The sequence below is a fragment of the Epinephelus moara genome, chromosome 7 (genome assembly GCF_006386435.1).
Source record: "Epinephelus moara isolate mb chromosome 7, YSFRI_EMoa_1.0, whole genome shotgun sequence".
Classification (NCBI taxonomy): domain Eukaryota; kingdom Metazoa; phylum Chordata; class Actinopteri; order Perciformes; family Serranidae; genus Epinephelus; species Epinephelus moara.
In genome coordinates, this window is record NC_065512.1 from 11,459,880 (window position 1) to 11,487,190 (window position 27,311).

The window sequence follows — 27,311 nt, forward strand, 5'->3', positions numbered from 1 at the left end:
GAATGACCCGAATAGTGATAAATGCCTTGCAGTTGGAAAAATTTGAGCCTAATTTCTCTTGCCACGTTTGGCAGTCGGAAAGAAAGCATAGGAAACACTTAAACATAATTGTAAGATAATACCATATTATTATACATCTTTTTTACACTTACTTTGTGGCATGTTCAATTGCTATCAGGCATTGGTTCAGATTGGGAAGGAAACAATAACACCAAAGAAAATTAATCTGAAACTAGCCTACTGTAATAGTCGAATAATTGCCATTTGAAACACCAAACATGCTCCCACATTGCCTGTCCTAACCTCTCAACTATGAGGATCTGCTGGTTTTCTTTGCCTTGCATAATAGTAAACTGTATATTTGGGTTTTGAACTGCAGACAAAACAAGCAACACGAATATGACACCTTGGGATAATAATCGTACTGTATATTTTCACTCTCTCTGTTTTCAAACGTCACACCAGATAATTACACTGTTACACAACTGCCACTCTTCATTATGCACGTGAACGCACCATTTTACGTATTTCCCAGCATGCTTTGCAATATACGACTGGTTGCATATGGTCCATTGACTGCTCAGGCAGGAATTTAGTCACTTTGTATAGTTATAAAAGACAGTTGCATAGTTAAAGAGATAACAAAATTAATTCAGGCCCTCCAGTGTTACTACTTTTAATATTAAAGACGACAGGAAGTCGTTTTGGGAGTGAATAAATCAACAGTATATGAAAACAAAACATGATTTTATCAACAGTTTACAAGGTCAAAAGTTATGCTTGTGTAAAATTAGGTAGTGGAAAGTAACACCAGCTTGGCTTGGCTCAGAATAATGAAAGAAAGTGAAACAGTGGAGCAAAAGTGGAAAAGTTACTCAAAGCTGTGAGATAAATCTTGGATTGTCTACAGCTACAGTATATATTTTATATTTCACTGAAACTGGCAACTTCAACCTGAGATGATAAATCTATAGTGTGAGGCTAATCATTTTTAATTGCATAGTCTTCCACATCTTAAAGAAATGATGATTTGCACTTATTAAAACAGCATCATTATAGTGTCAAGAGTCCTCGTGTAACATTTGTGACATGTTTTTAAAAACTGAGAGTAACCTGAAACACTGTGACTTCACTGTTTACCTCCCGGCCTCACCTCCGCTCGCTCACCTGACTGCTGTTTCCATATGGCACACAGCAGTGCTCTTTAAGTAATGATTTAACACAAAGTTAGAGCACGTAAATGACAAACGACTGCACTGCTACTTTAGCATACAATTTAACCTTGGGTGAATTGTCTTTAAAAAGAGACAGAGGCTGTGAGAAATGCTTGAAACAAAGAGAAACTTTATTTGAGAGCAAAAGACATGAATATTACACCGTGCTGCCAACTTAAATATCCAGACGTTTGAAGGTTTATTTCCCACAGGTTCAAGTATTAACTCCCAAAACAAAGTTCTGTAATGCACTGACTGCAAGCAATTAGAGTCTAAGTGTATCACAGAACTTTATTTGGAAAGCCACAGTGCCACCTCATAGGTTTGTCCTTGTGCAGAGCCCTGTCCTCCTCACGACTGGGTGCTCCTTTAACCTGTAGTGAGGCACAAAAAGCAAGGAAAACAGGACATCCACTTTGATTATCTGGTTTTCCACTGCACTGACGACTGAAACATCTCAAACAGAGAATAGCTGGTGTTATTTGTGTAAGCGTAGAGAGCGAGGAGCAGTTAAGACTTGAATGCCTTGAGGACTGGGCCTACAGCAAGACTTGCTGTGTGGTGGGTCCTCCCTAGAGTAAGACAGGTAAAGCAGGCCAGATGGAGTCGTTTTACACATTGTCAGTTCTATACAGAAATGATTAAATGGCTATATATCAGTAGGCCACGTGCAATAGTTGATCCTGTGGTAGGTCCCACCGAAAAGGATCCTAAAATGTACTTACTTACCTCTTTAATCTTGACCATCTGGTTGGTTGTAAAGTTAACACATGAGACAGCCTCTAATGGCTGTTTGAAGTTTCCAGTTTTGGTGCTATCTTTGACTCCATTATTTCACTCCGGTGCTAGTGTGTCATTGATTCTACCTGTTGAGCTTTAACAACTTTCTGGACTGAGCAGGCCCTGGAGAAATGAGCTATTCGCCTAACTATGTAGAAAGATATGATAGCAATGAGGAAAGTGCAGAAGGCCAGCTGAGCTCCAGGAGTATTAAGTTCTGTCAGTTTGAAGGCACTTTGGGCACTTGCCACTTCCACAGCAGTCAAGTGACAGCAACTTTAGAAGTGCAAAAATAATGCAAGAAAACAAACAGTGTCACACCTCGATCATTATCTTGGCAATAATATAGACATGAACTGCTGTGATGAAGTTCTGCAAGTCATACCGTACCTGATATAGGTAGACGCAAGGGACCAGCTGCAATCCAACACGAGGGGCAAGTAGTCTTGATGATAAAATGCAAAAGCAGAAAGCGATCTGGAGATATTGCAGGCCACGGCTGGATTCACAGTGCAAACGTCTGTTTTCACTGCGGTCGGTGTCCGTCTGCGGACTTGCAGCGCTCCAATCGTAAGGTGGCCGCCGCCGCTTTTACCTTTTCTTCCCCCAGTCCTGTGCAGTTCACTATATGCAGCTGGAAGAATGTCGACGTGGAGCTGCCAAACGTGAACGCGTGTTCATGAGCGCGCATGAGAGGGGGGAGTGAAAAAAAAATAGGCTTTTTTAGTGTAATTTCACGCAGTGGCACAGTGAGCTGCACTTTAGTGTGAGCTTCTTCACAGATAGGTGCAACAGCCCGGGCTCAGTCTCTCTTATTACCTTGGCATATTTCTAAAGACACTTAGCCTAATTACATCTCGATCCGACTTATTACTGACGCTGAGGTGACAGAATAGTTCAGATTTAATTAACTTGTAAGAGCCTGAGCAATTTAGTTAAATGGCAGTGATCATTTGAAGTTAAAGAAATGAGCAGTTAAGGACATATCATGTGTCTCCAACAGTAGTGAGAGAAGTATCCAGATCCTTTACTTGAGTAAAAGTACAACACTATTTTTAAAAAACTATTGCAAATAAAAGTCCTGCGTTCAATTTTTTTTTTACTTTAGTAGATGTGCAAGAGTGTGATGTATATGCTTAAATCATCAACATTACAAGTACTTAAGAAGAGTGCCTTGTTTTAGTCCATATTATTCTGGATTATCATTTCTGATGCATTTAAGTGTAGGGTAGAATTTTAATGCAGCTGTGTTTCTTTTGTTTAATCTCTAGCACTAGTGATTAAACCCCTATAGGCTAGTAAAAGTAATAACACCACAGTGTATTAATGCTCTACTACAAGTAAAACTCCTGCAATTAAAACCTTACTTAATTAAAAGTCTGCAAAAGTTGCATCAGCACTTAAAACGAAAAGCAAAAACACATATACACCAGAATGATCCCAGTAAGAGTTATATTATTGCAGAAAATGTTACTGGAATAGTAATACTGATGCGTTAATGTATAAGCAGCTTTTTGACGTCGTAGCTGGTCAAGGTGGAGCTAATTTTATCCCATTATATAGGGTACTATTTTATAAACTATCACATGACTTGAATTAAAAAAGATCTTAGTCTGTAAACTACAGGTGTTGACTAAAGAGTACAGTACTGTATTATAAAGGAAAAGTATACAGTAGCAAGACATGGAAATACTACAGTAAAGACAAGGCCCTCAAAAGCTTAGTACAGTACTTGAGTAAATGTACTTAGTTACATTCCACTACTGTATAGCACTACATGATATTTGATAAACTGATCTTAGGCTAGTGGGGGAGAGGAGAGAATGTTTCCATCTGTAATGTAGTCAAAGTACAGCATTAAATAGACATACTCAAATACAGCTACCTCAAAATTGTATTTAAGTTAACTGAGTAAATATACAATGTAAACAGTTACTTTCCATCACTGCATTACAACTGACTCAGTATCTTTATGTTAGGCTACTCTTTATTATTCTAATATTTTACTGTATGCAGTAATTTATGTGGTTATGCATCTAGTAAGCTGTTCTTTAATAAATAGCATTATGACAGCATATTCTCCTCAGTACATTTTATCATATGGATTACTGCAAAATTATTACCTTGATCTGTTCTGTATGACATCTACTGCACGTCTGTCCGTCCTGGAAGAGGGATCCCTCCACTGTTGGTCTTCGAGCTTCGAGGACAGAGGGATGTCATATGCTGTACAGCCCTCTGAGACTAATTGTGATTTGTGATATTGGGCTTTATAAATAAAATTGAATTGAAGTATATCAATATAAGCAAAATAAATAAGCATGTAAAGCCAGTGGTGGAGAATAATTACATTTATCCAGTGCAGTTGTGAGGTACTTTACTTGAAGTCCTTTACTTCAGTACTTCCATTTTATGCTACTTTATACTTCTACTCCACTACATTTCAAATGGGATTATTGTGCTCTGTATTGCACACGATGTTATTGATAGCTGTAGCTAGTAGTTACTTTTCTAATTAAGATATCTACAGCACATGATCAACAAATGAATGGTGATGCATTGTTATGGTCAGAAAGTGTTTGGGATAGTAGTTAAAATAAGCTCAGTCTCTACAACTGTAACATTAAAGTACTGCTTACATGCCAATGCATGAATAATAATGCTACACAAATATAATATAAAGCACTGACAGGTGTCATCCTGCATGACTTAATGCAGGACTTTAACTTACAGGCAAATTGAGTGGTTGATGACATCTCCTCTTATATAAATAATCTAAATGCTTCTTCCACCACTGACCAGAGCCTACATGTGTCTCCTCACAGCTTTGACACAACCTCCCAGCTGTCAGTGGATGTCTTCAGTGTTTCCACGGGGACTTTAGGGCCCCAGGGCCTCCAGCTCCACACTAGGCACGGTCACCAGCAGGGGGCGCTATGCACCAATCAAAACTCTTGTGATGACGGAGTTGAAAGAAAAACTGCAATATGGTTTTTAAGCTTTATAATTACACATGAGCTGGTTATTAAGGAGCCAGAAATGTAGAGTAATGCTCTTGTAAGAATTAGGTTGAATTTTAACGACTTGAATGGTTTTTAGACAAAGTGAAAACCAGTTTGTTTTATTGATTTAATTTATTTCTATTGTTATATTTAATGGTTATTACTACTTTGCAATGTATATTAATGTGTTGTGTGATTTTTTAAAATTTTATAATCAGTATATTGAGTGGATATAGGCCCATCCGGCCCCACACGCATGCACACACTGCTCTCCCCGCCTCATAGGCCGGTGTGAGGGGGACGATCCCGGCGCCGCAGCTCGGTGGGCAGGGCCATCATTTCCGTAATGTTCATTAGATTTAAAGGAAGCAGTAAATGTTTCCCTCGGCTCAGCTACTGCGACGGACTCTATCGGCTTCGGATCGCTCGCCATTTTAATCTGCCATTTGAAGGAATAACAGCCGCACTTACCTATCATAAGGCGTCTCTTTACCGCCGCACAGATCTCCATGATGATGGAAATGGAGGTGATGCATTCCGGTCAACAGGTAAATAGAGGGTTTCTATAAAGTCATCGCCAGACATTGAGGGAGACAGGGGCGTGATGATAGTTCAGGGAAACTTTTTGTAATATAGCAAATTTAATAATAAGTGACAATCGGGTAATGGCGCAGTTATAAGGTGATATTATAGATTAACAGCTGCTGGGGGAAGATCATTTGAAATACACTGTGAGCCTGGTTGTCTTTATTTATAGAGATATTATAAGGTGCCTTGTGACCAGCTTTCACTTCTGCAAGTCATTCACTTGTGACGTTTTTCCTCGACAGGAAATAATGTTATAAATAGACTCATGTATAGTTTTCGTTGTGTGACTTTAAATAAAATTACATATTTTCTTATTCAGACATATTTGGTAAACTCAGTCTCATGAGCTAATTTCTGGTAACTGTCTCCCTCCTCCCCCTTCCTCCTCCAAGCATGTGATATCCCACATCTGATACAGACAAGCCTGTAACCATTGTGGCTGATTCCTAGTTTTGCTTCTGTGTTTGCTGTTTGTTTGTCAGTGTGTTTTGACTAAATAGACACACACACTCAGTCTAAGCTCAGTCTAGGCTTACCTTTGTTCATATACACTGAATTAGATGTTTAACTTGGGATTATGGCCCTTCATCTTTACTGTTTGGCTAAACCTGTCATAAGTGAGGGTCAGTGGAAGTCCACGGTTGACTGATGAGGGCCTAAAGGGCTGTTTTGGAACATGTGCCTGCTGTGTTTCATCATCCTCGGTCAAGGGTGAATGTCCAGCCAGTTGTGATGAAAGAAAATGCAATAAACCACTGGGAGTCCAGTTCCCTCTGAGGCCCTTGTAGTGTAGCCGAAGAGAAGTAAATGAACAACCCATAGGCTACAAGAAGCACACAAGAAGCACACACACTTTGTATCACTCCTCTATGGCCTAGTTTGATAGCCTGCAGGACCATTAGTTTGGCTTGTTTTCAAAATATGTCTCCAACATGTGTTTTCTGGTAATTGGGAGGCGTGTGTTTGCTCTGCATGTTTTACCACTATTTTAAACTGAAGGCATGTTGTTGGGCTTGTATGGCTGTGTATTGTGTGGCAGTGGTGTCTGGGAAATCATTTTAGGAGCCAGTTTCCTTGTTCTGCTGCCAGCCCAGGTCTTATGACAGCCATTACTGATACCATACCGATAACCTGTTCTGACCAGATTCACATTTACGCAATCTATTTGACATATGATTTATTAGGGAGTTTGGTTCAGTGGCATATAAAAGCACTATTATTCAGTGACAGTGAAAGGGCTGGTTTAAGAGACGTGGGTTTGTTTTTAAAGAGACTTGTATGACTTGTCAGGTAAGCTTATGAGGTGTGACAAACAGACAAGAGTGTGGTTTATTAGTTTGGAAAACACGGATGACCAGACGTCCCCACTTGGACATTTTAGGCTACTTCCTCATTCCTGCAGAGGCCATAATTCCTGGTTGTCTGCCCACCTCTCACTCTGCGCGTATGGTTTTAGGCAGCTTTAGTGACGTGTAATCCTTTGGCGGTCATGCCTCTGATGCAATATTGAGTCAAAGAGGGTTAGTGGGTTCTTATTTTGCTGTGCCACAGCTGTAGTCAGAAAAACGGTGTCAACAGTGTTTTAGAATATATATAGATGCCTGCTTGCTATTATTATGAGTTTATGAAGCTTTACCTCTCACCCCATTTTCTTTGAATCTAAAATATCAAAAGAGAAAACATCATTAGACAGTCTCTTCTTTTCAGTTTCACATCCTCTTTTGTTGTGTTTTATTCTGCTTTGTGCTCTATTTCCCGTCGATTAGCTTCCTCCTGGCTGCGTCTGTCTCGGCCATATGACCATTTATAAGCCCATAAGTTCTGTTTATACACAAAACTGAGGAACAAACAAGTCACATGCCCGGACATGTTCTTGTGAACCAGTGTCTGGGGTTTATGCAACATCCGTGGGCCTTATGAAATGGTTTCCTTCTGTAAATAATTTCTGTGTAAAAGGCCCAAGGAGGAGAGCGGCACAGTTTATCTTTAGACATTCTTGTTTAAAAGGGAAAATACCAGTCAGCCTCTGAGTGGAAATCTACAGGAAACAGTATTAAAATTAGTCAGTTAGTATGCTGTGTCTTATACCCTGTATTGTCAGCAGGACTTTAATTAATGTGTAAAAACTAAAGGTGGGGCACTGGGTGGTGGTCAGTTACCAGTAGTTATCTATACTTAGTTAATTACGTTACATAATAGGAAGAAAAGGTTTGTAAATCCACCCAGCAACAGAGCTACAGCCTTATAGTTCCTTTTTTTGGGTTATATTATCCCACCATTTCAGGAATATTACTACTGTGTCGTTTAAAAAAGGAACACCCTCCAAGTGCTGTGGTACCATAGTTAAAGGGACAGTTCACCCCAAAATAAAAAATACATATTTTTTTTCTTAACCTGTAGTGCTATTTATCAGTCTAGATTATTTTGGTGTGTGTTGCCGAGTGTTGGTGATATCGGCCGTAGAGATGTCTGCTTTCTCTAAAATATAATGGAACTGATGGCACTCAGCTTGTGGTGCTCAAAGTGCCACAAAAATACATTTGAAAAACTCAACAGCAATGTCTCTTTGCAGAAATCATGACCTGGTTACTCAAGATAATTCACAGACCTTGTTGCCAACCGTTTCATGTAGGAACTATTTTTTTTCTACCAAACTACAATCGCCAACCATATCACGGCGCAGAAGGAGGCGTGCATCTATTGCTAGCTCACTAGCAAAAAAAAGCATAGTAGTCATGGACATCCAAAAACCCTTAAACGCAGGTGCTGGACCAATAAAAGAAAGTAATAAACAACTTAAAACTTAGCTAAGTCTATGCTAAAAAATTGCACTTAAGCGAGCTACATTGTGGACCTTTCTTCATGCTGTTTATTGCTAGCTTACTTAGCACCACTGAGGTAGCTAACGTTACAGCTAAGCAGAGGAGGACACCATTGATGTTTACATCTCGCACTGTGACGAGCACAAGCCTCTCGTCCTTGAGTATGCCCACTTCCTTTTGCGCAATGATACGGTTAGTGGGTGTAGTTTGGTAGAAAGAAAATAGTTCCTACATGAAACTGCTCACAACAAGGTCTGAGGATTATCTTTAGTAACCAGGTCATGATTTTTGGAAAGAGACACTGCTGTTGAATTTTACAAAAGCAACATTTTTAAGCTTTGAGCTCCACAAGCTGAGTGCCATCTAGTTCCATGATATTAGAGAGAAAGCAAACATGTCTACAGCCGATATCTCAAACACTCGGCATCTTAGACCAAAACAATATAGATTGATAAATAGCACTACAGGTAAGATAAATAATTATTTTTGATTTCTGGATGAACTGTCCCTTAAAAACAACAACAACAATACACTTTTAACTTCCTGATTTTATAAAGTCAGTATACTATGACAAATGTTTGGGATTTAACTTTATTTACAGAACTAAACTGTAACATGAAGTTACTTGTTAGAATGAGCCCTTTTTCAGAGTTTGAATCAGACAACTGAATTCACACCTCGGTGTAATTAGATGGGTGATGATCGCTTCCCATAGAAAGGGTATCAAGTGAGGATACGTGTCTTCTGCTGGTGTGTGGTGGCAACAGGGGAAAGAGAGAAGTGCATCTATTATTCATGTGGCTTCTCCCCCTTGACTTTAGTGCCAGTGTTGTTGTCAGTGAACAGATACTGAGGGACAGGGTGTGGCGGGTGCAGCAGCCACGCTTCACAGCAGGGCACACTCTTCCTTGTTCCAATGCTGCTCACATTCTCACTGCAGGACAGCATGGCTCACAACTCTCCAAACTGATCTGCCGTTCTCTTTCCAGGCCATGGAGCTGATTGACATACTGTGGAAGCAGGACATTGATCTCGGCGCCAGGCGTGAAGTGTTTGACTACAACCACCGTCAGAAAGAACATGAACTGCGGAGGCAGCGGGAGCTGGAAGAAGAGAAGAGGCAGCATTTGGTGCGGGAGCAGGAGAAGGCCCTGCTGGCACAGCTACAGCTCGACGAGGAAACAGGAGAGTACATACCCCGCCCGCCACCCAGCGCCCCACTGCAGTCGGCTGTCACACCTCTAGAGGTTTCACAGGTACATGCACATGGCTGTCATTACTCATGTCATAGGTGGACCACTCCCACCTGATTTGATAGGCTGTGGCTATGTAGCTAGGTAACCACCTCATCCTGTGTAATTACAGAAACACAGGTGGGTCTGCAGTTTTGCATCGGTGTATTCTGCTCTAGAAACTACTCTTCAGAGACATAGGAGCTATAAATATAAACCATGCTGCTTTTAAAAGATGGTGCGCCACAAAGGATGCTCGGTCGTTAAAACCTTGTATTTTAACCTCTTTTCCAGAATGTCAGCTTCACAGAAGACAACTGTGATGCCATGTCATTTGATGAATGTTTGCAGCTACTGGCAGAGACGTTTCCTGTAGAGGAAGCTGAGGTAAGAACATTGAATTATTACCACAAATGTGACATCACAGCTTGCAGCTTTCAGTTGTATAAAAACTGTCATTTTCTTGTGTCTGACAGAGCACCTCAGTTTGCCTGGACACAACTGCTGTTTCAGCACCCATAATGTCGCCCGAGCAACCGGCTCTGCCACCAGCCACCCTATCTCCAGGTCCACTACCACCACCACCACCACCACAGAGGATGTCCCCAGATTTGGAGCAGGCCTGGATGGAGCTTTTGTCCCTCCCTGAGCTGCAGGTATAATACACCGCCTCAATGGCATGGTGTTTGGCGTTGTGGAACAAATACCCAAAGAATGCATCAATGAGCCGGAGCCCGGCATTAGAGGACAAACACTTTTTTGTTGCTCTGCGAGAATGGGGTCTCGTATATGTGAGACAGGTGCACCCGGCTCATTCCACTGTGATTAGGTTTCATTGTTGAGACTTTAGAGAGAATTAGGGAGGTGGGTGTTCAAGATGTGATGCAGCAGCCACCAGCTTTATCCAGCAGAACAAGACATCTTGTTCAAAGGGGGTGTGGCTGTCTGAAAACCTTTAGTTTCTAATGAAAAGATTTGTCCATGGTAGTATTTCAGTAGCTGCCTTATCAGTTTTGTTGCGAGGCAGCTCATATTTGCATTAGCTGATGGGTGGAGCAGTGTGCCATTTGCTGCCTTGACCTCTCACTGTGGACTAGACTGCAATCCTAGCCGTACAGCTTGCATAGCGTTGCATTAGTTGCTCTGGCAAGTTGCTGATAAGACTCTACATTGTAGAAAAAGGGGCTGTGTGGAATTCTGTTTCAGTTCATGTAAGCTGCTTTGTGGAGATAATGTAGTCGCTTAACCTCCCAGCAACAGCGAGCTGGGAGATTGGTATTTGTGATTTCTGATCTTTTACAATTGGATGTCTAGTTGATCTTGGGAATTACAGTAGGCTATGTTGGGCTAAACCCAGCTCTACCAGCTCAACCAGTCAACTGCATGGCTTAGAGTTCAAGGACTGAAACCCAAATTTTTATGGAGGATGATCGATTAAGTATGTATCTTGTTATGTCAGTCATTACAATGTGCCTCAGATCATGCTCTGTAGGTTTATGTTCAAGCACGGATTTTTTTCTGTAGTATGTTGAGTGTATTTCTTTTAATACTTCTTTATCTTTCTCTTCTAGCAATGCCTGAGCATGCAAATGGAGGACACACTGGAGACCACAGCTTATCCTCTTCCAAACAGCCCTGAAGTGCAGAATCCAAACTACACTTTTTACCCCATGACCAATCTCAGCGACGGGGAAATAAACAGTTTAAATGTTTGTCCCACAGAGTTTATGAATACATTCGATGGCTCTGTTCCCAGTATGGCCACACCGGACAATCTCAGCCAGATGAAGGCAAAAGCTCCTCAGTTAAATGCTAACTTTGCAGCAGAGAGTTTCTGCGACATGTTTTACCCCAGCACCATTCTGGAGGAGAGCAGTGGTCAACATAGCCTTGAAGGAAACGAAAGTAAAGCCATGTCTGACATCCCAAACAAGCCTCCCTTTACTACAGTGGACCTTTACAGCCTCTCACCTGGAGATGCCTTTGACAGAGGCAAACAGAGTATGAAGGCAGAAATGCCAGATTCAGATTCAGGAATCTCTTCAAACACCAGTCCAAATGCTAGTTCACCTGGGAAGTCCGTGTATGGAGATGGGTCCTTTGGTGGTTACAGTGATTCAGACATGGAGGAGATGGACCACAACCCTGGAAGTGCAGAATCTGACTACTCAGAGATGTTCACACTTAATTTCCAACCTGATGACCTTCAGTTAGGAATCTCTGTGTCTGTACCGATAGGGCAGTCCCAACAGACGCAGGAAAAGAAGCCCAAGCAACACAAGACGGACCCAGCAGAGGAGAACGGCCACAACAACGCCCCCTTCACCAAAGACAAGCAGAAGAAACGCTTGGAAGTGCGTCTCTCCAGAGACGAGCAGAGGGCTAAGGCCCTCAAAATCCCTTTCACTGTTGACATGATCATCAATCTGCCTGTTGACGACTTCAACGAGATGATGTCGAAACACCAACTCAACGAGGCCCAGCTGGCCCTGGTCCGAGACATACGCCGCCGCGGCAAGAACAAGGTAGCTGCCCAGAACTGCCGCAAACGCAAGATGGAGAACATAGTGGGTCTGGAGAGCAACCTGGACTCGCTGAAGGAGGAGAAGGAGCGTCTGCTGAACGAGAAGAGCCAGAACATCACAAACCTGAAGGAAATGAAGCAGCAACTCAACAGCTTGTACCTGGAGGTCTTCAGCATGCTGAGAGACGAGAAGGGGAACACCTACTCCCCCTCCGAATACTCCCTTCAGCAGTCGACTGACGGCAGCGTCTTCCTCGTCCCTCGCATCAAAAAGACTTTCATTAAGAGCGAAGACAACCTCGTTTCTCCTTTGTAATATGGTACTGCATTATCATAGTAATACTATGCAATAACTTTGTAGTCCTTCAGCTTTAAAGTATAAGTAGCTCAGCAGAACTATTGTATAGTTTTTGCTCACTTCTCTTGAATGTTGTAATATTTTTGATATTTTACTTCTTTTGTACTCGGATACCTTAAACAGATTCTTTAACCAATATTGTTTGTAAATATAAACACTTGCTTTTGAGATTGATATACTGTTACTGTATGTGTACATATATATATTGTATATATCATATTTCTGTATGCTAATGATTGTTTCAATCATTGTTACTCATATTTTATAACTGTCCCTTTATGATTTGCTGCCCAGGTTCTTTTATAAAATATTGACTTCTGTGCTTTTCAATAAAGTATTCCTATAGCTGGACCGCCTCCCTGTTTACTGAGAGAACATTGTGTGGTGTACTATGGCCCACGACAGATTGATGCCAGATGGACATATAGTCAAAGGAATGGTTACATAACTTACCACATGTTCAAGTCTTGACTTGAAGGCTCTACCAAAGGGCTTATATAGGAGCAAAGAAAAGGAATATTGTGCTGGAACAAAAGAGTTCTTGGCCTGAACCACTTTTATAATCTGCTTGCTTTTTATTAGAGCAAGTTTGTTTGTACAGTAACCTAAATCTTTTAATACTGCAAAACTCTCTCCGCAAAAGGAATCACACCCACTGCATTCATTATGTTACACAACAAAGAGAACAATTGTGGAGCCACGGTAGAGTGTGCTCAGTATGAACCACGCATGGCGACTTCACAATGGTCCAACCCCGGCACGCATATTCAAAGGTAAAGCCCTACGCAATCAGTATGTGCTCTACATGCACTTTCACACACAAACACTACCTTTGATCGCCAAGCCTATTTTCCGCTCTCATGACAAACGTCAGAGGGCGTGTGGCAGACTAAACTGGTGAGAGACTCAAGGGCGTCTGTGAATCATGAAACCTTTAAGAGCAGCTGTATTTCACAAATTAAAAACATTTATAGCTCTGTATGTTTCTATTACAAATAAAACACTCAAGTCATGGAAAATATTTTTATTTAAGAGCACAAGTAACACTTAACATAACTCACTGAATTAGCCAACATAGTTCATTGAAACTGGAGTGCCTTTGCCGGCCACGTCTGTAATAGAGTTGGTCATTCTACATTCCTCTGCAGAAACACTATCCTTCAGCTGACTGAAAAACATATCAGCAAGCATTGTTTCTTATTTTCAGGGTGAGCAGACCTGTCCTGTGTGAAACCATAACAGCGCATGTATGAATCCTTTTAAACACAATGAAATATTTAGCAGGTAATCCTGTGGGTCATATTTCAACAGTATGACATGTTTGACACGGACATTAAATATATAAATGTTTGCTAAAGTGTTAAATTACCCAAATATGTACATATATTCTGTAAAAATTTGGACTTGGAATGCACTTTTAAGATTACCATGTTAAATTACTTACTGTATAATTGCCACATCTTCAAGTACAGTAAAAGGGAACTATAAGAACAGCATAGCAGAAGGTCGCAAGTTCCTATTTTCAGAGAATCCAAACAAAGTTTCCCCGAAAATTTTAACTTACTTTGAACTCTGGGTTAAAAAGGTGTCAGCAAATTATGAAAAAGCTTTCAGCATCTGAAGCAAACTCATCTGCGCTTACACTTCCTGCCTGTACTTGTGATTACTCTGTATACTCTGTCATATCACTGTTGGTTACTGTAAACTTGTGACCTCAATTCCTTTCTGTTGATGCGGTTTGTTGCCTGTAAAGTAAAATAACTGTTTAATTAATCATCTAGTTTTTTGGGGGAGATGCCCTTGTGATTTAAGCAGAGGATTTGCCCCCCTTAGAATGGACCCTTTTTATCAATCACATCTGATTTTATGATTGCATTATACCACTATGACCAGCAGCCTTTGCAGTAGTAATCAAATGACTTAAAGTAAACTATTGTATTATGTTAACATTGTTTTCCATAAATACACAGATTGGTAAGGCATCTATACATTTTAACAATGCATGAACTACGTGCAAGCTTGGCATTCATATATACTTAGTGGCCACTTCATTAGGTAAACATGTACAGTCTAATGTAATCCAATACAACTGCTCAGCCATAAAATCTACTTTTATTATGCCTATAATATTCAGGGTTTTTTTTACACAACCATAAAGGTGTTTATTCAATTAATTCTATGTTTTAACATGAGGTTATAGTTAGTGGGGGTGTTGGTCTCATTCATTTATTTATTTTCTGTAACCGCTTATCCTGTTAGGGGTCGCGGGGGGGCTGGAGCCTATCCCAGCTGACATTGGGTGAGAGGTGGGGTACACCCTGGACAGGTCGCCAGACTATCGCAGGGCTGACACATAGAGACAGACAACCATTCACACTCACGGACAATTTAGAGTCACCAATTAACCTGCATGTCTTTGGACTGTGGGAGGAAGCCGGAGTACTTGGAGAAAACCCACGCTGACATGGGGAGAACATGCAAACTCCACACCGACAACAATGCTCAATCAATTACTGTATTTGAGTACAAATTAGAGGTACTTGTACTTCACTTAAATATTTCCATTTTATGCTACTTTATACTTTTATTCCACCACATTTTGGAGCCAGATATCGTACTTTTGACTCCACTACATCATAGATTATCAGTCCAAAATGTACACTGCTAATAAATCATGATGTATTACTATGGATTAAGCTACCTAACAGTGTATACTATTAGTGATGCTAACGTATTAATGCATCAATGATAATAATCCAGTGATATATCTTATACTGCACTAGAAGTAGTTTTAATTTTGGTGCTTTGAGTATATTTTGATGCTATTGCTTATTTACTTAAAGAGTTGAGAAAGATTTTGAATGCACAACTTACATTTGTGCCGACAACAAAAACTTCACTTGATAAAGAAGAGTTCATGGCAGAGTTCTTGTATTCAACTTTAATAGATTGTACAGGTGTGTCTAATAAAGTGGCCACCATGTGTAAATAGTTTATCTTTTCTGGGCATGACCCAAAGGTGTTGCACCACTTTAAACTTTATCAGACCTGTCTGACTGATAGCAAAGCAATAAAACATGTAAAGATATTTTAACCTCACTGTAATCCCCACAGTGTGGTGAAGGTCACAGGCTGACTTCTGGTCAAAGTTGAGCAATACTGGATATCTTCCTGCTCCGTTTACCTTAAAAAAACCCTTGCACCCCGTATAATCACCATGTGCACTGTTAGATCACAATAAGAGCAGCCTTGGATAATATTTTGAAAAAGTCTTACCCATCCAGAACCTTCCATGTTATCAGGTCTTTACAGATTTTCAGCAAGAAGAGAATGCCTCTTTCCACATCTGCAAATCAAGCAAAGTGGTTACTCTTACCTGCTCCATCTTCTTAAGTCAGCTTTTTTTTGTGAAATACTCACTCCCTTTTCTTGTTAATGTCTGAAATCTAGCATTTTTGCGGGTAAAAACTGCAGTATCTCTGACTCAACAGGATCTCCAATGTGTCCAGGAACTAGTCTTTCTTCGCTAGCACCAGCTGCTGGAGGGTTTAGCTAGCCTTGAAAGAGATAGATGCTCACTACCAGGAACGACACTGCAAGCTTCCTCCATGGGCGTTGTGCTCGATGCTGCCTTCTCCCTTCTCTCTCAAAATGCTGACTGGTCCACTGTGCTGGCTGGGGCTGAAGACGTCCTGTCTGACAGTCATCTGCAATCTTCCACACTAGCGACGCTGAGGGCCCAACTGCAGGTGCTTGTGGCCGTTATAATCCTACTCGCTCAACACTGGCATAGGTGGTGTATGGGCCCTTGCCCTAGGACTACCCAAAACTCCCTTGTCATTCACCTTTGAACAAGTACATACAGCAAATACACTATTTCACCCACAAAAGTCTTCAATAATACTCTCAAGAGGAGAAAGTTCTGGACAGGCTGATTTGCTAAACTTCACAGTCACAATGTGCAGGCAACAGATAAATCAATAACTCATTTTTATCTTTTTCTGAACCAATGACGCACTGAACCTCTTGTCACTTTACTACACAATTTTATTCGGTCTTTTTCTTCTAATCAAAATAGTCCAACAATCTAGAATTTGTTTTTTTTGGGGAACAAGAAGAGTGAGGGGATTCCCTTATTTCTAATTAATTGCTTATATTTGTTGACACTGGTACTACGAAGGATTTACATACTGTGCTTCACATACAAAATCAAAATACACTTGACACTTGCAATTGAGCAATCATAATAACTTCAGAAAGAAAAAAATGGAGTAACTCTAGCTCATCTGTGGGCCTGATATAACTATGACAAGTTAAAAGACATAAGATTAATCGGCCAGCAGAAAACTAACCCATATAAAAAAAGAAAAAATAAAGATATTAAGAACTGGCTTCAGATAAAAAAAAAAAAACAATTTACTCTTTAACCCTGATACCATAGGCACAATACACACACTTCAGACGCATAAAAGGAAAAATAGCTTTGTAGGGAAACATCTATCACAAATAGGGGAGGTTTTCATCTGCACTCATGTCTTGTGTATACAGTCCTTCTTCCATAAACTTCTCCGATTTAGCTGCGGTAATGTCTGACTTGTGTGTTCCTCTAATGCTTTCAGATGACTGCCTCAAAGTAACCTGCAGCTTTCCTGACAATTCCTTTGCTCACCTCCTCGCCTCTCCTGCTAAGAACTGAAGCCTGTTGAATGGATACAGGATAGAACAAATAGTTATTCTGCACTTTCATGGGCTCACTCTGTACTGTGCTACGAGGGTGGTGCGGAACTGAATGCAACTTACCAAAACATGAAATAATTAATATCGCCGCGGGTTGTAGCCACCTCCGCCGCCGCCAGAGCTGTAGCCACCTGCAGTTGAGGATCGGTCACAGCAGAATATGTTAGATACTCCTCAGGGGAGATTATGATGTTATGTCACTGAATGTATCAGTATGGAGGGTGAAACTCACCACCATAGGGTCCACCTGAGTTTCTGCCACCATAGTTGCCTCCCTTCATGGGCCCATAGTTGGACTGCTGCCCACCATAATTTCCAAAGTCGTTGTAATTTCCACCGCCTCCGTAACCTGAAGAAGTACGTGTCAATTTTACCGCAAGCACGAGGTGTTCAGTACAGCACGTCTTCTATGGATTACATCAAACACTCAGGGTCCCCACACATTTTCACAAACAAAATTTCATATCTTTCCCATGACTTCCAGGACCCATAATAACATTTTTTTCTTGCCCTACTTGCCAAGCATTTTTCAAACATATTAGACTCAAACTCTACTCAAAAATAATTTAAACTATCTGACACACATGAAGGGAGAGACTCAATGCAGGAGGAAAATGGAGAAACGTGATATTAAATGAAATATCACACAGCAACATAAATTTGAGCTATGTAATGTGTAGAAAATAAATTTGTACACTATTACACACGACACAATTCCATGACTTCTCCAGGTTTTCCTTGACTGTGTTAAACCTGAACAATTTACTGTTTAACTTCAGTTCAACAAACAAAACTCTTAAGTCAATTTATTTTATTTATTTTTTTTTACCTCCGTCATTGCCTCCATAACCTCCATCGCAGCTGCCACCAAATCCACCACCCTGGTTGCCATACCCTGGACCACCACCACCGTAGCCCCCTCGGCCCCCTCCATAACCTGGTCCTCCACCATAGTTTCCTCCTGGACCTACGACAATGAAAACACAGGCAGCTTACAACATGACCTTACTTAAATGTGACATGATTAGTTCATGAGTGGTTTTAACATAGCACAGACTGCTGTAAAGTATCTTTTGAGGCCATGACAGTTGTGCAAATGAGCAAGGAAATTAAACCTATAACGGAATTTAACGTTCTACCAGAGCTCACCATTGTCAAAATCATCGCCGTAACCACCTCGTCCTCCACCGAAACCACCTAAAAAAAAAAAGGGTAAAACACGTTATGCATTAAAACTGAGACAGATTTGTTGTATTCTTGCAGCCCTGTCATGGATTACACCATGTCCACACTAATGTAGGTTCAAGTGATGTGCCTCTCTCTGCTTTGGCACACTGTGACATTTTCAAATATGCACAATAGAGTGGATACATTTAAAAATGAGTCTTGCCTAGAGACAACAGAGCATCTCTGAGAATGCTGACATATGACTCCACGATTCACAAACATGTGAGTGTATTTCTGCATAGCAGCTATGTTAGAAGGACATGTGTTTATCACCTCTGATATTCTTGAAACACTCATGTTCCGTCACTGAGATATAAATCTGCCCTATGTCTGACAGCTGCATGAGGAAATGAACTCCTATTGTCTTACAACAGGTCTCCTTAAAAGGGGACTTCTCTGCTGTTCAACCAGCTTTATATCATAACAATGTGGGTAGGATGTGTGAATGAACTGTGGTAAACTTCCCTCCATCGACCCAGCACCTGGATCTCCCTATGAAACTCTACTGGATGACGCAATAAGTGTCATTTGGCAAAGTCTTGCTGGCTTTTGCTCAACTTACACAAAGCTCAGTACCTGATTTTACCAGATGGCTATGGCCATAAAACATTTACTTGATTGCCGACATTTAAAAACAAAACAAACAAATTCACAATTTGAAACAATTTCTGATTCAATATAGTTATTCAGATCCACTGAGACATATGCAGCACCCCGCTTTTGTGCCCAGAGTTATCAGAGAAGTCAGATGCGAGTCATTCCAATACAAACCTCAATTTGCCTGGAAAATCTACCCTTATCTCTGAGAACTACTTCCTCTTTCTGCTGCTATAAGAAAACTTTACTGTTTAATCTTAAAGCAACCTACTCACGCTATAATTTGTGTACTTACAATGACAAATGTCAAACTGCTTTAAATGTTCTTTAAGTTTATACTGATGCAGATAATTCAGTTAATTCATTATTCAGGTCACTGTATCCAGTTCCTTTGGTACAACAGCTGAGGGTGTGAGTGAGTGAATGAGCTGTCTGTATGTGTCTATTTGTGGTATAAGTTTGTCATCTAATGCTGTTTTTATTTGTGTGTTTATAATTGTGTATTTATGTCTACAGGACCACCTCAAAAAATGAAATGCTTCGTCCCAAAGGGCTATCCTTTAAATAAATTCAAATTTAATTCATCAGTTTCAACCATTTCACTTTCTTTGGTGTGTAATTATGGATGCAAAACTTACGATCCCACAACCCCTGCTGATATGTGACCATCACAATACAATGTACCTGCATTGGTGTGATTAAGACCAGAGGCACTTTCATCTGGCATGCAAATACTACTCACCTCGACTGAAGTTGCCACCACCTCCAAAATTACCACCCCTTCCCATGAAGTTTCCAGATCCTCCACTCCTGCCTGAAATGTAAATTTTGGATTTGTTTACAAAATATTTGTACTATCAGCTGCAAACAGTATGTACAGTATTTGTCTGTGAGTATGACTTTACTCTACAGTTGATAGTTTTCTTACCCCTGTTAGTAGACATAGCACTCATTTCCTGTTTGGAAAGAGCTTTCCTGACCTCACAGTTGTGGAAGTTGATTGTGTGGAATTTCTGGGCTGTAAGAAAAATATGAGGAAAACATCACTCTTACATAGCACTGCTTAATGTTTACTGACAGCATAGTTAAAGCCACACTTGATAACTTTTATGACAAACTTTGTGTCATATTTGCGGAGAGTATTTCCTGAAAGTAGTGCATGAGACAGTGTGTGAAAAAACACAACCCTCCTGTCTCAATTGGTCTTTGCTAAAATCAGAGGTGGTGCAGTAAGCAACAGCTAGTCAGCGCCTGGCTGGAAGGAAGTCTCTGTCGCAGCTCTCAATCATGTCAATTGCTCCATGAACTGTGGTCAAACTGTCAACTAGGCAGCGCTGATCAAATATGAACCCAAATTCTCCAACTGTATTGGCTATTTCTTGCCGCAAATGCTTTCAGAAACATATTTTAGTGTAATGTTTAGCTGTAAACTGAGAAAACTGGTCCGGCTAATGAGCGGTGCTTGGTAGTCCCATTAAATTGTATCCAACATGGCAGCTGGGTCACAAATGTTGTCATTTCACAGCTTAACAGTACACTAAAATATATTTCTGAAATCATCTGAAGTGAGAAATAGGCAATAGAGTAACAAAATCTTTATTCATATTTGATCAGCACTGCCTACAGTGACTGCAATTCACAAGAATTGACATGAGGGACAGCTGTGTTCAAGACTCCTTGGCTCTGGTTGGTTGTTTTTCTTTCATATGCCGTAAGACTATGATAAATGCTACAGTACAACAAAGCAAGCAGTGAAGTGTGTTTTCATCACAGATTATCTGTCTCATTGAGTGATGTGTGAATATAACAACAGTCTCACTTGATATGAAAAAAGGATATTTTTTTAAGTTACCAAATGCAGCTTTAATTTTGACAGTCTACACATCCACATACCGACAATTTTGTCTACAGTGTCGTGGTCATCAAAGGAGACAAAGCAGAATCCCCTCTTCTTCCCAGTGGAGCGTTCCTCCATGATGTCGATGCATTCAATCCTGCCATATTTCTCAAAGTACTCCCGAATGTGGTACTCCTCGGTGTCCTCCTTGATGCCACCGACAAAGATCTTCTTCACTGTCAGGTGGGCGCCTGGTTTATTGGAGTCCTGAAACAGAGCGTATCAGTGAGCGCACACACCAAACATTATCATCACTGCAGCATCTGCCTTCTGCTATGGGATTCATGTACCTCTCTGGACACTGCCCTCTTGGGTTCGACAACTCGGCCATCGACTTTATGAGGCCTTGCTTTCATGGCATCGTCGACCTCCCCTACAGTGGAATATGTCACAAAGCCAAACCCTCTTGAGCGCTTGTTGTTGGGGTCCCTCATCACCTGGAAAAAAACACAAAACACAATGGTAATGAGAACAGTCTACCTGGACAGTTAATGTTTGTTATAATACGAAGCCATTTTGCCAGATTACAATAAAGATATGTACCACACAGTCCGTGAGGGTTCCCCATTGTTCAAAATGGGCCCGTAAACTCTCCTCCGTGGTTTCAAAGCTCAGGCCTCCAATGAACAGCTTTCTGAGCTGCTCGGGCTCTTTAGCTTCACGGTCCTATAAAAGCATAACAAGGCAATAAATATCATTGAAACTGTATAAAGTGTTACAGGAGAATAGTTGAAGAAACATTCAGTGTGGTTACATGAGGTTGTTAAGTATAACGATTAATAAATGTACAAAAATCTGCAGCTATACAGTTCTGACAGTCTTGACACTGGGTCGTAACGTTACAGCAACAGACTAAGCTAATGCTAAACTACATTTTCGTATATAATTAGGCTGCCAGATAAACCAAGTGCACGGACAGACATTTTAATGGTCAAATAATATATACTAAATGGTAAGTAGACAAACCATCGCCAGGCTGAGGCCCGCAATGCAGAATTCACGCTACAACAAGCTAAGTTAGCCCTAGCGGCCTAACGTTAATTTAGCAGCTAGCGTTAGCTAACTATCAGTCACGCTGCACTTTGTCACTAAAATCCTCCATTTATCTGTCTGCCATGACGAGCAATATGGGTTAAATAAACGGAACAATGACGTTCGTTCAACAACACACTGAAACAGTAACCCAACACAGAGCTCTCCGGCGGTGACAGCCATTAGCTTAGCTTAGCTTAGCTTAGCTGCAGCGTTAGCTAGCGTTGACAGCTCTGAATGTAGAGCAACGTTAAACCTACAAAAGAGCAACTATTTTTAATAGCACACCATGCATTCTCTCGCGAATATTACATTTATGTTGAAGAGTAGCCTTAGCTTTAATGCACTTTACAAATAACCGTGTTTAATTTGCAATATTTGTGGGTACTTCACCTCCATTTTACAGATGTCCACGGCCGCAGATCTGAGTGGATCACGTGATCAAGACACTGGTCGGTCTGGTTGTCTGTCTGTCATGGATTATAATCATCACAATTAAAATTAGAGCACAGGATAGCTACTGTGGTTCATGTATGCATGTGATAACACAACATTGCATATATATTTAAGATTGTTTCCTCTTAAAATGCAAAGTTGTGTTTGCATACTGTGTCCCATTTTACTGTCTGGTTTGTGCAATGAAAAAAGAAAAAGATAATTTGCACCATCTACTGGTTAAACAGGTACAGGTCTCTACAGAGCCATTAATGCTCATCCAGCCCCTTAATTTTTGGGTGACTCCAGTCCAAAATCACTGGGGCATTGAATTTAAAAGATACCTACTGTAATGCTGTCAGTTACCTATTAGAAAAACACAAGGGCTGGGAATACAAACACTGTGGGTTCCTATAAACGTGAAGTAACCCACAATTTGGTGTGGCTTAGTGTTCAACAATTGAGAGTGCTGGGTGTGGATTTAATTAGATGGCTGTTTCTGTTCTCAACTGTCACATCATGTTTATGTAACAAAGCAACCAATAATTTTATTAAGTTCAGTTTTGGTGTTGGTGATCAGTCAGCTGAAGAACAGGAGCAGCATGGGTGTAGATTTCGAGGGGGGGGGGGGGGCACAGTGGACCTGTCCCCCTCAATATTTAGGACATGTGCATTTGTCTCCACCCCCACAATAAATGCATAAAAGTAGAAGAGGACATTTATTTTGAAGGAATTAAAGACATTTACACCATAAATTGATGCAGAAAAGGCAAAATGGATGCACAAAAATTCCCCAGAATGCAGGAAATTAAGTGTCTGAAGCTCAACATTTTCTGGGGGAGGACCCCAAAGTTACTCTCCGCAGCCCCCATCCTAATGTTGAGATGAAGCCTACCCCCTTTGAGCAGCAGAGACTGAATGTTTCAAATAAAGATGCATAACAATAACCTAATTCAATAAGCCCAAATATAAAAATAGACATGAATATTAATAGCAAATGGGCAATAAAAAGTAGGATATTTTATGAACCAGCTGGAAAACAAAAGTGGCTGAAGCCTAAAAGTAAGGTCTAACTTTGACAATGAAATCACAATTGTTCAAATGCACTAATGCATTTAAACTGCTTTATTTGGTTGTATCAATTATTAGAAAATGTAACATGTAAAACTGTCATGTCGTACTAGTTTGAGTGAGAATATTGCCCTTGCTGCATGCTGATTAAGCTGTTCGGGGGTGTGTAGGGGTGTGCAAAATTTAAACACAAAACAATAAAGCTCTTAAAACTACAGTTTGACACAGTGCTCAGTGCACAGTGCTGAACTTAGTTGATATTGCACTTGATAAATCAAAATACTAAAGCCAACTGACATGCAGTAAGCCTGGTGCAGTTGCAGAATCTTGGTATGGGAAGTGGCTCCCTTTACTTTGTGAAGAGACCGCAATGGGTGTGCAGTGTGTTTTCAGTTATCATGGGTGCTCCTGTGACCACAACAAGCATAAACTAAGCAATACTGTTCCTGTTTCTTAATGTATTTCTCTAATGTTTCTTCAATGTTTGTATATTATACAACCGGTCACAAAGGCACGCAGTGGTTTACAATGGGAGTTGATTTCAATAATCGGAAATGTTGTTGGTGTTCAAGGTGAGGCATCTTACAACTAATAGGACCACTATAAAGGGTTGACAGTGAGTGAGATGATGGTGCATCACAGTCTGCAAAATATCATTTATTTGTGAGGTAAACAGAGTCAAAATCCGAATAGCATAAGTCTCAGACAGGAAAACAATACAGAAGAAGAACAGTTTTTACAGTTCACCCTTAGCAGCTCTGACTGAAAGACACTCAGCAGTGTCTAAGAGAAACACACCTCACAGAGTTGTAGGCTATATTCATCAAAGTGTTGGTTTTGTAAGGAGGTATTTTGTTTATCTTTTTGGTAGCAGCATTATCTCAAGTATCACTCATATTGCTAACTTTAATAAACATGTTTATTCTGTTTAGTGTATTTGCATGATGTTACAAATTAAAGGCAAACAACACTAAAATTAAGAATTCCAATACGTTATTTCTATGTCCTAGGAAATTTTGATTAACATTTGTGAACATGAGCTACTCTCTCTCAAAGCCAGAAACCAGACAAGTCTTAAACTTGTGATGTCATCAAGTACATTGTATAACGTCTGAGCTTCTCCATAGACAATGAGTGGGAGTTTGATTTTATGAACCCACAGTATGTTTCTTTTTTTTTTATACCCAAATGAGTTTAATTCAATTGTAGTGTTCTCAGTTGCGAAACAGAAATGTACCCATATACTCAGAACATTCCCCTTAGTGCTCTCAGTGTCATCTCAACACGTTCTCAACCCACCTTGTCAAATACTGACGCTTTGTCAGCGGTCCTATAGTCAAAATATGATGTGTTTAGGTACTTTCCTGTGTCAGCTGTGGACGTACAAGGATGGCATGTCAACTTACGCTCATTACATGTAGTGTGTCTCTTCAATTTTTTAAATAAACACAAGAAGTCTGTGCTCTAGATAAAGGATCAGCACTCAGTGAAAAACCTCCTAAGCCCTATGATAAGCTATTATGGCAAGGCTTAACTATACAGACCAGTGAGCAGTGATAACTAACATGTCTTTGGGGTCATCAGGTGGGAACCTCCTTTCACCAGTGTTTCGTCTAGTTGGTCCCATGACACCTCCTCAAAATAGACATATGAAATTTCTGCTGTCTTTTTCAAAATAAACTTACAACACAGGTAAAACACTTTTATTAACTAAAGTGTCACCAACAAAACTTCATCAGTAGGTTTAAAAAAAAAGCATCATTGTTTGACTTAAGTTAAATTGTTAGTAACATCATGTGACATATATCACTAGCGTAGCATGCTACACATACTGCCACACTATGTTAAAATAACTCCATTGACTTATGGTTTCACTCAGGTCATGAGCAGCAGGCTCCTGGGCGAAAGTCCAGAGTTTGTTTGACCCATCCATCTCTAGCTATCCCCACCCTTCTCAGACTTTCTCACTCTTAATACTAGTGTAGTTGCTCGCTGTGTCAGAAATAGCAAAATATCATACTGCCATTTACGGTGCCTCTGTATTGGTGTCTGCTACCAAGAGCCACTGACCAAGCATTGGTACTTGACAAGTTGGGAGTGAGAACGGGCTGGTTGTATATAACATCTTTCCCAATTCATTGCCTATGGAGCAGCTCCAGACTTAATACGTGATGGCATAGCAAATTTGAGTTTTAGCACTCTGGTTTTGGGAATTGGGAGAAAGTTGTTTATGTTTACCAATAATTTTTGGACTGTCGTAGACCATGGGAATAATGTATGAATTTTGAATATGGGCATAGTTTGCCTTTTAGCAGCAGTTTCTCAGACCAAATGGCAGAGCATGGTCAAAATTGTTTTAAGACAGATATGCAAGTTGTATTCAGCTGTAATTGTAGAAACACGACATACATCTGTGCTTTTAGTTCAAGTCAGATCTCTCTGACAAGAATACTTGATTGGGCAAGAGTGATCTATGAGCCAGATGCTACTGAGCCTTGTTGAAGCTGACCAGCATCCAAATATATGACTGTTTTATGGTTTGGACAATGTCTGTCATTAACTTTATTGTAGTGTGTGAGGAAAATACAGCCCCAATAAAAAGGGTAATGTTTTTCTGACACTGTTAATGATGAGTATTTATGATCAGTCCATAGTTCAAATTCAAGAGACAGTCTGTGTGTTGCTCCTTTTATTCTACTGCAGTTACTGTATTTGCTTAGAGATAATGGATACATTTGTGGGCTTACAACACTAGCTGAGCAGAAAGTGCTCTGTTCCTCTTATCTTTGGATATATCAGTAAATCACAGCCACATTACAGCTTTTACTGTACATTTTTTCCTTAATTAAACTCCTAATGAGTGTGAGGAATTGGTAACATTATTTCGACTTCAGAGCATATACAGTAGGGTACCCTTCGTTAGGGAACATTATTGAAAGCAACAATACTAATATCCTATTTTTTATTGTTTTACATATTTATTTTTGATGTCCTGCGATGTGGGAACATGTGAAAAACCATCTTCCTTTTTGAAAATTGGACCCCGATGGACCATTCGAGGATGGTGATGATATTACGGACAATAAAGGGCTGTATATTATCTGTATATTTGCAGTTGATGCCTGTTCAGCAAGACCAAAGCTACACTTTGCAGCTGAAGCCTGTGTGATCTATACTGTTGCTGAAGTAGAGCAGATGGTTGGGGTATTGCCCAAATGTCATGGGCAAGGTTTTTTTTTTTTTGATGTCTGTGTGGAACAAGCCAGAGTTACAACCCAAACAAGTATTTGAATGCATTATGTAGTCATGCAGCCAGAACTAGCATACCAGAGTCTGTCTAGTTTATGGTACAGGCCCATAAATGTATAGATTTCAGAACTGATTTGATGATGTAATATTGGAGCTTTGTTAGTGCAGTTACTTGTGTTTTAATTGCAATTGACATTTTAACAATTATTACCATGAATAAACCAACTTTAGCTCCAGATAGCTGACGTTTTTCCTGAAATACAGCTGATTTATTTCCATATATTTTTTACCCAGCAGCTTGAATTTGCAAAGACAGTATCTAAAATGTATTACTAATCTCAGTGGAAAGTAACTAGGTACATTTACTCAGGTACTGCACATGACACAGTATTTATCCTAAAGCTGTACGGTTATATACAGTTGCTTTACATTGAATAATTAATATTAACACTTTCATATTTTACAGGCAAAACATACAATGCATTGCATTTTATGTGCTTATAAAATGCAGTGCCTTGATATATATTAAATAACCCAACAGTGTCA

The 27,311-nt window shown here is 40.2% G+C and overlaps 2 protein-coding genes across 3 annotated transcripts; one reads left to right on the forward strand and one right to left on the reverse strand.

The window, feature by feature from the left end:
• Positions 1-5,354: 5,354 nt before the first annotated feature.
• nfe2l2a (nfe2 like bZIP transcription factor 2a) lies at positions 5,355-12,871 on the forward strand. The gene is made up of 5 exons (XM_050048147.1): positions 5,355-5,544; positions 9,396-9,662; positions 9,933-10,025; positions 10,115-10,294; positions 11,210-12,871. The coding sequence occupies exons 1-5, from the start codon at positions 5,506-5,508 to the stop codon at positions 12,476-12,478; spliced, it is 1,848 nt and encodes a 615-aa protein (XP_049904104.1). The 5' UTR covers positions 5,355-5,505; the 3' UTR covers positions 12,479-12,871.
• A 1,823-nt stretch (positions 12,872-14,694) lies between these two features.
• Positions 14,695-22,560, reverse strand: hnrnpa3 (heterogeneous nuclear ribonucleoprotein A3). 2 transcript variants are annotated; one of them, XM_050048149.1, is made up of 11 exons: positions 22,404-22,560; positions 21,522-21,644; positions 21,269-21,415; positions 20,975-21,185; positions 20,010-20,099; positions 19,824-19,895; positions 18,407-18,454; positions 18,087-18,224; positions 17,490-17,606; positions 17,321-17,388; positions 14,695-15,866 (listed from the first exon to the last, which is right to left on the reverse strand). In XM_050048149.1, exons 1-10 carry the CDS (start codon positions 22,407-22,409, stop codon positions 17,336-17,338), a joined length of 1,005 nt encoding a protein of 334 aa, XP_049904106.1. In that variant the 5' UTR covers positions 22,410-22,560; the 3' UTR covers positions 14,695-15,866; positions 17,321-17,335. The 2 variants fall into 2 exon arrangements, with proteins under 2 accessions (XP_049904106.1, XP_049904105.1); XM_050048148.1 differs by lacking the exon at positions 14,695-15,866 and adding an exon at positions 16,547-17,219 and having other exon boundaries at positions 22,404-22,559.
• Positions 22,561-27,311: the final 4,751 nt, after the last annotated feature.

Bases quoted from the DNA above. Each gene is read 5' to 3' on its own strand.
- nfe2l2a (XM_050048147.1), top strand. From the start codon at position 5,506: ATGATGATGGAAATGGAGGTGATGCATTCCGGTCAACAG. The intron at 10,026-10,114 runs GTAAGAACATTG...TGTGTCTGACAG, and splicing joins TTCCTGTAGAGGAAGCTGAG to AGCACCTCAGTTTGCCTGGA. The intron at 10,295-11,209 runs GTATAATACACC...TTTCTCTTCTAG, and splicing joins TGTCCCTCCCTGAGCTGCAG to CAATGCCTGAGCATGCAAAT.
- hnrnpa3 (XM_050048149.1), bottom strand. The intron at 17,607-18,086 runs GTAAAAAAAAAT...GTACTTCTTCAG, and splicing joins TTATGGAGGCAATGACGGAG to GTTACGGAGGCGGTGGAAAT. The intron at 17,389-17,489 runs GTGAGTTTCACC...CCTCAACTGCAG, and splicing joins CTCAGGTGGACCCTATGGTG to GTGGCTACAGCTCTGGCGGC.